The 14082-nt window shown below is 45.1% G+C and overlaps 1 protein-coding gene across 1 annotated transcript in view; it reads right to left on the minus strand.

Annotated features, from left to right (window-relative positions):
* GRIN2A (glutamate ionotropic receptor NMDA type subunit 2A) overlaps window positions 1–14082 on the minus strand; it is a 488385-nt gene that overhangs the window by 69024 nt on the left and 405279 nt on the right. The window contains exons 8-9 of the mRNA XM_049904373.1: window positions 13534–13763; window positions 2844–3004 (exon numbers count right to left, since the gene is read on the minus strand). Coding sequence (XP_049760330.1) covers window positions 2844–3004; window positions 13534–13763 — 391 coding nt within the window. The remainder of the gene's footprint in view (window positions 1–2843; window positions 3005–13533; window positions 13764–14082) is intronic.

The following is a 14082-nucleotide window of genomic DNA, read 5'->3' on the forward strand; positions in this document are numbered from 1 at the left end:
GCAGTCCATGGTATATTCAATATTGTTCCCCAACACCATAATTGAAAGGCATCAATTCTTCTTTGGTCTTCCTTATTCATTGTCCTGCTTTCACATGAGTATGAGGCAATTGAAAATACCATCACTTGGTTCAGGTACATCTTAGTCCTTGAAGTGACATCTTTGCTTTTCAATACTTTAAAGAGATCTCTTGCAGCAGATATGCACAATATAATATATCATTTGATTTCTTGACTGCTGCTTCTACGGGTATCGATTGTGGATCCAAGTAAAACAAAATCCTTGACAATTTCAATATTTTCTCCATTTATTATGATGTTGCTTATTGGTCCAGTTGTGAGGATTTTTGTTTCCTTTATTTTGAGATGTAATTCATACTGAAGGCTGTGGTCTTTGATCTTCGTCAGTAAATGCTTCGAGTCCTCTTCATTTTCAGCAAGCAAGGTTGTGTCATCTGCATATTACAGGTTGTTAATTAGTGTTCCTCCAATCCTTATGCTGAGTTCTTCTTCATATAGGAATTTTTGCTCAGCATACAGATTTAATAAGTATGATGAAAGGATACAACCCTGATTTACACCTTTCCTAATTTTAAACCATGCAGTTCTGTTTGAACGACTGCCTCTTGGTCTATGTACAGGTTCCTTACGAGCACAATTAAGTATTCTGGAATTCCCTTTCTTCACAATGTTATCCATAATTTGTTATAATCCACACAGTTAAATGCCTTAGCATAGTCAAGATAGCACAGGTATATATATGTATATATATCTGTTGCCATTGCTGTTAGTTGCCATTGAGTCAATTCTGACTCATGGTGACCCCATGCATGCAGAGTAGAACTGCTTCATAGGGGTTTTCAAGGCTGTGACCTTTTGGATGCCGATCGCCAGGCGTGTCTTCAAGGTGACTCTGAGTGGGTTCGAACCACCAACTGTTCAGCTAGTATGTTGTGTGCCTAACTGTTTGCACTACACGGGGAATATATATAACTAAACACATATACATAACCAAACCAAACAGGTTGCCATTGAGTCAATTCCAACTCAAAGCAACCCTATAGGACAGAGTAAAACTGCCCCATAAGTTTCCAAGGCTGTAATCTTTACAGAAGCAGACTGCCACACCTTTCTCCTGTGGAGCAGCTGGTAGTTTCGAACCACTGATTTACTGGTTAGCAGCCGAGCTCTTAACCACTGTGCAACCAGGGCTCCTTGTGTGTGTGTGTGTGTGTGTGCATATATACACACCACACTGATAAAAAGAAATAAAAAAGAAAACATATGGTATAATTTTATTTATATAATGTTAAAACAACAGGCAAAACCAGTCTATGGCTTTAGAAGTCAGAATGGCTGGTAGAAAACAGTGGCTGGAAGAGAGCTGAGCAGGGTACTTGGGGCTCGTTAACTGATCCTGTAGGTTGATCTCAGCATTCGGTTTGTGCAAAGTCATCAGACGGTATACTTAATATTGGTACATTTTGTCTACATTTGTTACACTTCAACAGAGAGTTAAAAAAACAAAAAAATCATTCCAGGCCAGAATGAACAATTTGTAAATAAGTTTTGGTTAAGTCTGGGCTCAACTCCTAAATAAATGCCTGTGGGCCCCTGCTGAGATACCAAAGAGATCCCAAACCAGAGACTGAAATGACAAATGCTGGCAGCCGGAGACCCTGGGAATTATGCAGAGGTTGGGTTTGATGGCTTAGAGGGGGCCTCCCTCTCCCCGACCAGACACAAAGCAAGCAACGTGCCCTTCCCAAAGGGCTGCAGAACAGCCCAGGTGCAAGAGGCAATTTATGCAGCATTGAGAAGAATGCACCGTCTTCACGTTCCACTCCTCAGAAATCCCTAATGACTGAGATGTTCCACGTAAGTTAATTTTCTGGATAAGCAAAACTGTCCTTGTTAAACAACTCCTTTATTTCAAACGAAATCATTTTTAATGGAACCCTTTCAAAAATGCATTTCACACATCCCTGACTTTTTGAAGAGTCCACAGAAGAGAATTTAACTTTTACAACAAATAACAACAGTAACAATTAGGTCTTTTCTGTGTGCCAGGCACTGTCCAAAATGCTTTTCATCAAAATTTTTCTTTTTCCTCATAAAACCCTATGAATTATGTCCTATTATTAGTCCTATTTTATGTTTGAAGCTTAGACTCATTAAATAACTGTTCAAGGTCATACAGCAAATAATGGGATGGGGGGCTTATTTTGTCTTTAAGGTCTAAACTCTTAACCACACACTCTCCTGCCTTGGCAGCTTCAGTTGTTAGTATATGCTATGCTCAGTGATGCTGACAGACGAGAATGTTAGTAGTTCCTTGAGACAGGTCATTTGAGGTCTCATTGCTTCTCTCTCCACATTTTCTCTTTTATCAATATTGTATTATGAGTTGTCAAATATGCTGTTATCAGTAAGCCTGGTTTAGCTAGACACCCCCCAAAAAATTCCTACCTACCATCTGATACAAATCTAGACGGCTTTATTTTTACCACTTTAAATAAACTCTCCACCTTCTTAGATCTTTCTGTTTTGCTAAGATAGCCTATGGAGTTAGAGCAACTTCTTTATCAGTTTAAGAAACCCCTCTGGTTCTCTGCATTTCAGAGTTTCCTGGATTTGCTTCTTCTTAACACAACTCAGAAGGAAGCCTGTGATGCTCATCAGATTAACCACAACAGCCCTCAACTGGGGTCCATCCTGACCGCAGTCTCCCTCGCCCCAAGCACAACAGTGGGCACAGATAAGCATCAAGGCACGCAGAGAGTTGTTTTCTGCAAGGTTTATGGGCTGGCGGGCCTGTGGAGAGAAAGGAACCACCGTCCTTACCCTGTTTTCAAGCTGACCAAGGCATCCTCCACTCCCTTCTGATTAAACTTGGTCATGTACTGATGCATGTAGGGGTAGTTATTCCGAATGTTTCTCTCTGTACTTCCGTTAGGTACCGTGCCAAATCGAAAAGGTGGGGAATAGTCATGAGGTCTCTGAAACTAGAGGACAGAGGAGGGGAGGGGAGGGGAGGGGGAGGGGAGGGGAGGGGAGGGGGAGGGGAGGGGGGGAAGGAGAAAAACAAGAAGGATTAGAAATAATAAGCCACCAGCCACCATTTTGTCTTGTATCAAGAGTTAAACACATGCATGCATTAGCTCAGGACAGTGGAAAACACATTCACTTTTGTGCTTTCTCCTTAATCACATTTCCACTGGTCTGTGATCTCAGGAGGTCTGGAACAGTGTTTGTCTTGTTCCATACTATTACCCAGCACAGGGCACAGCTGGATGCCCCATGTTGTTGTTCTTGTTGGGTGCCATCGAGATGATTCCAACTCACTGAGACCCCATGTGACAGAGTAGAACTGCTCCAAAGGTTTTCTAGGCTGTAATCTTTATGGAAGCACACTGCCAGGTCTTGCTCCCACAGAGCAAGTGGGTGGGTTCGAACCGCCAACCTTTCAGTTAGCAGCCTTGTGCTTAACTGTGGCGTTACCAGGGCTCCTTGGATGCTCAATACATGTTGTTAAATTGATTTATTTTTCGTCCCTGTGGTGTGATTGATTCCTGATTACTTTTGTGTGGCCTTTCTAGCCATGGTCTTATAACTCTCACCCAGGTGAGTGGGTAGGACTGTGTGATATGGTAATTCAAGGAGATTGGTCAGTTTTGCCTTAAAACAGCCAATTCCAGAGCAGAGAGGGAGAGCCCACCGCCATCACCAAGCAAGGAAGGATCAGCACGAAAGACCCGGCAGCAGGAGTTGGTGCGGTGGGCTTCCCAGCCCATGGAGAGGAGAGCTGAGTGCCTTTGGGCAGAAACTGAGGACCAGAGAGAGGTATGCCTGTGAGCACAGCTGAGGAGAGGCTAGCCTGAGGGAAGAACCGTATCCTGAGTGTTCTCGAGCATGAATTGTAACTGTTACCTCCCTAATAAACCCTGTAATTGTGAGTATGTGAGTTGTGTGTGGCCACTGCAATGAATTATTGAACCTAGAAAAGAGTGCTATGGGAGAGATGGTGCGTGTCAGAACTGGTAAAGATGGTGAAGAAAAAAGGCATGTTTGACCTCTGCCTCATAGGAATCAGCCTAGGGCTGTTGACCTTGATTCTCCTCCCCCTTGTGAAGTTAGAGGAGGTCAGATGCCGCCCTCATGCTGTTTTTACAGTCCCACTATAGAAGCTAGCATAGTGCTGGGCACACAGTCTGTGCTCAGTAAGTGTTGACTGAGATGGAGTGAACGCATCACTTTAGTCCACTTTCATCCATCTTATGATGAAACTTTCTGTGATTCCCACCAATCACTCTATTCTCTGAGCCCATTTGTAATTATCTTCCCCTCATCCAGGAAATAACTATACGTTGCCATTTTTTCATTCACTCACTTTCACTCACGCATCATTCATTCATGCATGGATACAATATTTGTTGAGCGCCTAGTATTTTGTTGTTTTAGTTGCTGTCAAGTTGGCTCCAACTCACGCCAACCTTGTGTGTAACAGATCGAAACACTACCAAGGCCCTGCGCCGTCTTCACGGTTGTTGGCAAGCTCGAGTCCATTGTTGTGGCCATTGCGTCAATCCATCTCATTGAGGGTTTCCCTTGTTTTCACTGACCCTCTACTTTACCAAACAGGATGTCCTTCTCTAGCAATTGGTCTTGTAAAGTGTCACCATCCTCACTTCCAAGGAGCACTCTGGTTGTATTTCTTAGACTACTTTGTTCCTTCTTCTGGCAGTCCATAATATTCAAAATTCTTCACCCAGACCACAGTTCGAGTGCACCAATTCTTCTGGCTTCTCTTTTTCATTGTCTAGCCTTCACATGTATATGAGGTGACTGAAAAGACCATGGTTTGGGTCAGGCACACCTTAGTCATCAAAGGACATGTTTGCTTTTTAAAAACTTTAAGGGAGTCTTTTGCTGCAGATTTGCCCAATGCAATACACTGTCTGATTTCTTAATGACTGCTTCCATGGACATAAACGGTTGACCCAAGTAGAGTGAAATAGTTGATAACTGCAATTTTTTCCCCATTTATCATGATGTTGTGGGTCCAGTTGTGAGGATTTTCGTTTTCTCCAGGTTCAGGCATAATCCGTGCTGAAGGCTGTATAATGCCTGGCACACAGCACACTCCATGAATGCATGCTGAGCTGAAGTCTCCCACTAACTGTTAGCATCCTGGGGATGCCCATGTCTTGCTTGGCTCTTGAGTCTCCATAAATCATGAAGCCGCTGCTCCATTTGTTTTCACTGATTGGCTGGCTGATATGTCTATTCACAGCTTTGGTGTTTGGGGCACCTCAACCGGATCAAGAGTCGAGAGACCTGGGTGTCAACATGAGTCCCAGAAATACAACTAACAAACCAGAGGGGGCTCAGGGCAATGGTTAAGAGTATGGGTTTAGCACTGAGAGCTACAGGTTGCAAACTCAGGTTCTGTCTCTCACAAATCCGTGCATCCTTAGCTAAGCCACTCCATACTGCCTCCCTTTATTTTTCATCTGTAGAGTGGGTACCATAACAATACTTCCCTTGCAGGGTTGATGTGAGGATCTAAAAAGATAACATTTGTCAAGTCATAGGAATAGTGCCTAAACAGACTAAGCAGTCAAAAACCAACCTATTATTTTTCATTTTTATTATCATTGTGTACCAAAAAATAAATAACCTGGCCCTCATTTTTTCTATGGAATACGGAATTCTAGAACCAGAAAGCGATGATACTAATGACTGCCATTTTGTGGTGCCAGCATGGTACCAAGAGATTTACAAGTGTTAGCTCACCCAGTCTTCACAACAGCCTTTCCAGGTAGTTCATCTTAGAGGGTCCATTTTACAGATGAGGAAACTGAGGCTCACAGAAATTTCGTGACCTTCTGTGGTTGCTGTGGTTACCTGCCATCAAGTCAGCCCTCAACTCAGGGTGACCCCATAACAACGGAAAAAAAATGCTGCCAGGTCCTGTGCCATCCCCAAGATGAACTGCAGATTGGACCACGGTGATCCACAGGGTTTTCACTGGCTGGTTTTTGGAAGTTGATCACCAGGCCTTTCTTCTTAGTCCATCTTAGTCTGGAAGCTCTGCTGAAACCTGCTCAGCATCATAGCAACACACAAGCTTCCACTGACAGACAGGTGGTAGCTATGCAAGAGTTGCATTACACTGCTCCTAAGTGGTGGCCTGGAATTCAAATTAACTATATGTGAGCAGAGTCCCTGGTGCAAAGAGTTAATAGGCTCAGCTGCTAACCAAAAGGCTGGAGGTTCGAGTTCATGCAAAGGCACCTTAGAAGAAAGGCCTGGCAGTCCACTTCCAAAAACTCAGCTATTGAAAACCCTATGCAGCACAGTTCTATTCTGACACACAGGGGGTTACCATGAGTCACAGTCCATTCATTAGTGATTGGTCTACCCGTCCAGATATTAACTATCATCCTCAGAGACCATCGTGAGCAATCCCCTCTTCTTACAGATGGGACCGTGAGACTCAGCTGGGGGGGACACCCAGTAAATGAGAACCAGGGCTAGAACCCAGAGGTCTCTCTGACTTCAGGCCACCATGTCTTCCATGGCACCAAACAACTGCCAGGGAAAGCATCTAAGTTTACCAAAGAGTCAGATCAACCAGAAACTTTGCTCTTTTTTCCACACTCATGCTTCATTTCACTGTTAATTAAAATTTCCAGTTGAAAATCATTTCCCCTAAATTAGGCCTGCTTCTGCCTAATAAGCAGCCACAACTGGATTTACAGGAAAAAAAAAAATCCATTGTCCAGACAAGACCCTCCTGCCAGGGGCGCCTTGCATTGGGTGTGCGTGTGCGTGTGTGCGCGAGTATGCCCATATGTGTACATGTGTGCACATGTATCTGTGTGTGTGTTTGTACACATCTCTTTGTGCAAGTGTGAACATGTGCGTATGTGTGCACACGTGTATGCATGTGTTCATGTGTACAAGTTTGTGCTTGCACATGTGTCCATCTGTGCATGTATATGCATGTGTCTGAATGCACGTGTGGGTCCATGTGTGAGTGTGCATGCATGTGTGTCTCTGCATGTATGCGTGCACATGTGTGAATGACACAAGGGTCTTTGCACTCACCCCGGCAGGCGGTGCCTTCATGCATTGCACCACAGGAGTGGTGCCGGCCCAGGCTCCTGTGCACACAGCCGCCTGCTCCAGGGACAGCACTGCTCACAAATCTAGTTGTTGTAGCAGCCCTTCCCCATGTCCAGGGACATTTGGAGACAGATGCCTTCACACTTCACTCCCTAGTTGTTGCAGACGCACCAGGCAGCTCTTTTAAGATTCCCTTTCTTCCCACTTTTGCTTGGCACAGGGGCAGAGTGATCAGCCTCTGTGAGGGCCTCCCCACTTTTCGGGTCTCAATACATTGTCACCCACACAAGGGTCTGCCCAGGACCAACGTTCAGGAACCTTCCCCAAGAGAGTACAGGCTGCCCAGCTTTGTAAAGCATGACCCACAAAACCTTTTATGTTGCTACCCTGTACACACACATGCACAGTTTTACAATACTCACTCTTTCCATATGTGATATCTATCCAGTATCCAGTTGCTACCGGGTAGACTGCAACTCACGGTGACCCCATGTGTGTCAGGGTAGGGCTGTGCTCCGTAAGGTTTTCAATGGCTGAGTTTTTTGGAAGTAGATTGCCAGGCCTTTCTTCCGAGGCACCTCTGAGCAGACTCAAGCTGCCAACTTTTCAGCTGGCAGTTGAGCATGTTAACCTTTTGCACTACCCAGGGACTTCATATATGGCATGCTCTAATGTTATTCATTATGTTTCATTACTTTCAATGGTCACAACCCTTAAATTAATTTTAGGGCTCACTAAACAGTCTCCACCTACAGTGTGAAACACAGCTAGGGGTAAGGATGGCCTATCTCTTGAGTCCCAGGGCCTGGCATTGAGGATGCCCGCGACACATTTCTTGCATGAGTGATTTCTAGTGCTACTGTCTCCCATGTGCAAGCAGAAAGAAGCGAATGTGGGCTTTAGCAAAGGAAGGGGAGGTGCCAAGGTTTCCATTGGTAGGAAGACAGCAGAGAGATGTAATCTCAATGACCAGTCAGGAGTGCTGCTCACAGCTTTCCTCAAGGCCGCCCTCACAGCTCAGGTTAACTGGTTTCACCTGGCCTTGGCTCAAAGCAGTCAAGTTCAGCTTCTCGTCTGCCACTCAGGAAGTCAGCCAGTATGGGCAGCTACTCTCTGAGCCTCAGTTTCTCTATCTGTGGACTGAAGATTACTCTTGCATTTAATAAGGAGCCCTGGTGGTGCAGTGGCTAAAGAGCTCTGCTGCTAACCGAAAGGTTGGCAGTCGGAACCCACCAGCTGCTCTGAAGGAGAAAGATGTGGCAATCTGCTTCCATAAAGATTACAGCCTTGGAAACCCTATGGGGCAGTTCTACTCCATCCTATAGGGTCATGGTGGGTCAGAGTCAACTCGATGGCAGTGGCTTTGCATTTAATCGAGTGAATACATGTAAAATGCTTGAAAGAACACCTGGCATCTTCTAATGCTTGATATACTTCACCTACTGTCACCTGTTGTTACCTGCTGTTGGTAGCTTTAGTCAAGTAACAGAGCCAGGCTGCCTCCAATTTGGAGAGCAGAGGCTTATCTTCTAATTATTATTATTTTTTTTCATTCAAGATGGGGACAGGTCTGAATAAAACATGACAAGCATTTCATGATGGAGGAGGCAAAGAATGCAGGGCCAGGAAAGAAACTTTCTAACAAAAAAAATGCAGCAAATAACTGAACTATTTCATTTGTCTTACCAACCAAAAGTTATGCATCTCTTAAAAATATTTGTCTTCTGTGGCTGTAAAGAAGGGAACTTACTTACAACCCGAAAACCCATCGCTGTCGAGCTGATTCTGACTCAAAGCAACTCTATGGGGCAGAGTAGAACTGCCCCATAGGGTTCCCAAGGCTATAAGTCTTTAGAGAAGCAGACTGCCACATCTTTCTCCTGTAGAGCTCCTGGCGGGTTTGAACTGCTGACCTTTTGGTTAGCAGCCATGCACTTAGCTGCTGAAGCACCAAGGCTCTTTTATATACAAAAAGAAGCCCTATTTCTAGAGCAGTCTTCTCCTACAGAGCTCCATGGGTTTCTTGATATGGGCATCAAATAGGTGTGGCCTTCAGCAGAGGGAAGTGAGGCCTAGAGGCCTCCTGGCTTGGAGAGGATCACTGCAACATGCCTACACTGACCACAGGCAGCAGATCCCATGAGACATGTTTGTGAGCTGGTCCACCCAAGGCAGCTCCCGGGTATCTCATCACTGGCTGTCACCGAAGCCTGACTCAGTGCAATAATATTTCGGATCCCAGAGTGAAGACTGGTTTGGATTAGGCAGTAATGGTGATAATGAGGAGGTGGAGGGAGATGAAGAGTCATTAGGAAGAGGAGGAGAAGAAGGAAGGAAAGGGAGTGGGGAAAGAGGAGAGGAGAGAGAGAGGAGGGAGGGCAGGAGGAAGAAATAACACTTACAGTGGGGTCATCTACCAGGCACCAGTGGGTCCTGGTGTGGTGCAAATGGTTTGGCACTCAACTACTAACTGAAAGGTTGACAGTTTGAACCCACCCAGGGGCTCCTCAGAAGATGGGCCTGGGGATCTGCTTCTGAAAAGTCACAGCCTTGAAAATCCTGCGGAGCACAGTTCTTCTCTGCACACATGGGGTCGCCATGAGTCAGAATAATCTTGACGATCACTAACACAAACACCACCACGCACAGGCACTGTGTGAGGATTGTTTCTAATCTTCATATCTGCCCTGCTCTCCTGCCACTGTATAAGAAATTTGGGAGTTCCTGTAAATGGTTAATGTGCTCGGCTGCTAACCGAAATATTGGAGGCTTGAGTCTACCCAGAGGCACCTCAAAGAAATGCCTGGTGTTCTACTTCCAAAAATCAGCCACTGAAAACTCTGTGGAGCACAGTTCTACTATGACAGACATGGGGTCTCCATGAGTTGGAGTTGAAAGAAGGTGGCACTGGTATTAGCAAATTAAGCCTTGGGGATATCGACACACAGCCATTAAATGGCAGGGCCGGAATTTGAACTCAAGTCCATCTGACCCCAAAGATGGTGATGCTCTCCCCATACCTAAATCTGTTTGCCAGAGATGGATTTCCTCCACTGTAGTGACCCACAACATTTTGGAAAGGGTTTCCACCCATGAAGGAGATTCCACCCATGAATCCCCCTATTTATAAGACCAATCTCACCTGAGCACACCATGGTCTATTCCAAAGATGCCTCTTTAAAACAAGCATTTATAGTATCGCATATGGCTTGAAAGTATTGTAAAAAAAAAAAAAAGAGCTGTTACACGGGTATGCATGCGGGAAAAAAAAAAACCCCACTTCTGTGCAGTATTAAAATAAATTGATTCGATATAGATTTTTATTTTGCAGACTTTCTTGGTGTAACTGCTATTAATGTTCTATAAGTGTTTGGCTTATTTACTCCAAGAATTCTGCTGTTTATTTAATTGCATCAGACATTTAATTAAATGGGCTATCCGCTTGCCTCTAATGCACTGAGCACGGAAACAGATCAGCGTCTCTTGAGGGTATGGAATCCGTTACTCGGGGTTTCCAAGCCAAAGGAGGTCAGTCAAATTATTAGTGGTTCTAATTAATTTTCCAACAAGTGGTCATGGTAGTTAGACCCAAAACTATGTAGCAAGGGATTTTTTTCCCTTGCCTTTGAAAATAGTAACAAACAGCAAAATGTGTTGCCTGGTTTCTTCTTGAAAAATCCTCTCATCGAGGATATGGCTCCCCAGTGCTTGGGCTGCATCTCCACTAGCTACCTTCTGGGAAGCGATTTTCTACTTCTGCGCCCACAATGTGACAGAGGTGCACAACAGTGCTTTGTGTCTGCAGGGCATTTTGTAGGCTGCAAGGCACATTCACACTTGCAGTCTCATCTCATCCTCACAACTATGCCTCTCTGACTGACAGAGGAGAATCAGGAGGCATGGTAAGGTGGTGGTTGTTATTGTTAGTTGCCACTGGGTTGGCTCCAACTCATGGCAACCCCAAGTAAAACAGAACAAAACGTTGCCCGGTCCTGTGCCATCTTCATGATTGTTGGCATATTTGAGTCTATTGTTGTGGCCACTGTGTTTTTTGAGCACCTTTCAACCTACGGGGCACACCTTCCAGTACTATGTCAGACAATATTCCTTTATGATCCGTAGAGTTTCACTGGCTAATTTTCAGTAGACTGTCAGATCTTTCTTCCTAGTTTGTCTTAGACTAGGGTGGTAGACAATGAGGTTACATGACTTTAACAGAATCACAAAGCTGGTAAGTGGCAGAGAAAGCATGAGTCCAACTTTCCTAACTCTGTTGTTGCATGCTGTGGAGTCAATTCTGACTCACAGTGACTCTGTAGGGTAGAGGAGAACTGCTCCATTGAGTTTCCAAGGCTGTGATCTTTACGGAAGCAGATAGCCAGGTCTTTTTGTCCATGGAACAGCTGGTGGTTATTAGCTGAGTGCTTAACCACTGTGCCACCAGGACTCCTTCCATGGAAGGTAAAGTGGCATTTACTCAGGTGACAATGGGAAGCCATCAGAGAGAATCCAGCCACCCCACACTGACCTTTGTGAAGGTGGCTTTCCAATCTCCAGACCCTTGTACTGTCTGTGATGACAGGCCTCTTTGGACCTCTTTTACCAGAGTGTGTGTCACAGAGAAGCTACACAGGCCTTTGACAGACTGATTGTCTATTGAGCAGTTTGTTGAGGAATGTGGAAAGCGCATATGTAGACTTATGTCAACAATATACGACAGTGAGGTTTCACAGAGAAACAAATCATCCCCATGCGTGAGACAGAAAATCTTGGCTGAGCCTGGCATGAGAGGATCTGCTTCCTGAAGTAACATCTCAATAGGAGGCTGCACCCACTTTGCCTCTTTTCTTCCTCTGTGTGCATTTCTGAACAGCCACTCAAGCCACACGGCCCTTGCAGGGTTTCATTCAGGGGCAGGGAGAGCAGGTGTTCTCAATTCCATTTCACTGCTGTGGAAAACACAGCCCTGAGAGGGAGGATGGGTGATGTGTCTGTGTGAAAAGAACCAGTAGGGAAAAAATCTCCCTGCTCCTTGTGTCCCTCAGGGCTTCGGAACAGTCTGAAACCCTGCTGAGAACCTGAATTTCTAACAAGTTCCCCGCTGAGAATTTGCATTTCCACCCCAGGTATACTGAATCAGAATCTACAGTTTAAGAGGATTCCCAGATGATTCTTACGTATAACTTCCTGAGAACTTGTTAGAAATGCAAATTTTCAGTAGGGTTCAAACCAGACTGAACTGGTTTGAAGCCCTGGTGTCCCTGGAAGAAATTTCAGGCAGTTGGAAATGCTGATGATGGGGGAAATCTGGCTACATAGTAAAGAGTCAGATAATTGTGTCTCTGGGTGAGGCCTATTGTTAGCTGCTGTCAAGTTGGCCCTCAACTCATGGCGACACCCTGCACAATGGAACAACGGACCCCATGCCTTTCCTGCACCATCCCCATGATGGGTTGAGGATCAGACCATTGTGCTTCATAGGGTTTTCATTGGCTGGTTTTCAAAAGTAGAACACCAGGCCTTTCTTCTTAGTCCATCTAAGACTGGAAGCTCCACTGAAACCTGTTCAACATCCTAGCAACACGAAAGCCACCACTGACAGATAGCCGGTAGCTGGGCATGAGGTGCACTGGCCAGGAATCGAACTCAGGTCTCCTGCATGGAAGGCAAGAATTCTACCACTGAACCACCACTGCCCTGGGTGAGGCTTGGAAGTGACTTTTGTCATGTCACAGGTGAGGAACCCAAGGCGTGGGATATTTAAAAGACTTGTCCAAGGTCCGAGCGCTAGGAGGCAGCCATGGCTTAGAGCAGCCTGCATCGCCCAAAGTTTCTTCCTGTCCTGGCTAGTGGGTCTTCCAAAACATCAGACTCTCCTTGGAAGCGTGAATTCCAGCCTAAAGGGTAATGTGCCCTCGAATAGGAGAGTCTCAGTAAGCATCGCTGGAAAGATTACATAAATATGAAAAATGACCACTTGGAAAACTCTGCTTCCAAATGAGATCGAGAATCTTTCAGGCCTAGGAGAGGAGCTAAGCTTAGGGTTCTGTTCTTAAGCTTTTTCAGAAATATGACAATTTGAGTGAAAAAGAAGGGAAAAACCTATGTGCTTTAAAGTTCATAAGTCTGGGTTATGTTGTTAGCTGTCACCGAGACAAGTCCAACTCATGGTGACCATATATATAATAGAACAAAAACGTTGCCCAATCCTGTGCCATCTTCACGATCATTGGTATGTTCAGATCCATTGTTGAAGCCATCATGTCAATCTATCTTGTTGAGTGTTTCCCTCATTGTTGCTGAGCCTCTACTTTACCAAACAGTCTGAGTTATAGGTCCCTTCTGAGGGGAGACAGCAGCTGAGACCAACCCTCAGATGGAGTTGAAAGCACGGTGTACTTACCTTTTTGTCACTGAGGCCAGTCACTTGGTCCACAAATTCCTCCTGGATCATGAAAGCAGCCAGGTTGGCTGTGTAACTGGCCAGGAAGATGACAGCAAAGAAGGCCCAGACAGACACCATGATTTTGCTGGTGGTTCCTTTAGGATTCTGGACAGGCACAGAGTTGTTGAACACCAAGCCCCAAAGGAGCCATATAGCTTTTCCAATTGTAAAAGAAGGCCCATGGGGTTCTGCAAATGGCAGAAAGGACATTCTTAGCACTTTCTCAAAATGCACAGTCGTGAGCCTGTGGGATCTGTGCAGCGGCCACCAACAACACTGAAGGTTGCCAGAGACAGAATTGTATCACAGTTGTGCCCCATCGCTGCCCAGAACCACAGCCTTAACAACTTATCTTTCCTTTAAATATTAGCATTCCTCCTACATTTCTATCTAGCTGTTTTTCTTTTTCTTTTTGGCCACATTTACCTAAAAGACAAGAAAGAAAAGAGAAAGAAAATCGTTATGCAAAATGTGGGTTTGAAGGAGAAGCAGTGTTATGACCTGTTT

This window comes from Elephas maximus, chromosome 12 (genome assembly GCF_024166365.1).
Source record: "Elephas maximus indicus isolate mEleMax1 chromosome 12, mEleMax1 primary haplotype, whole genome shotgun sequence".
In the NCBI taxonomy this organism is placed as follows: Eukaryota; Metazoa; Chordata; class Mammalia; order Proboscidea; family Elephantidae; genus Elephas; species Elephas maximus.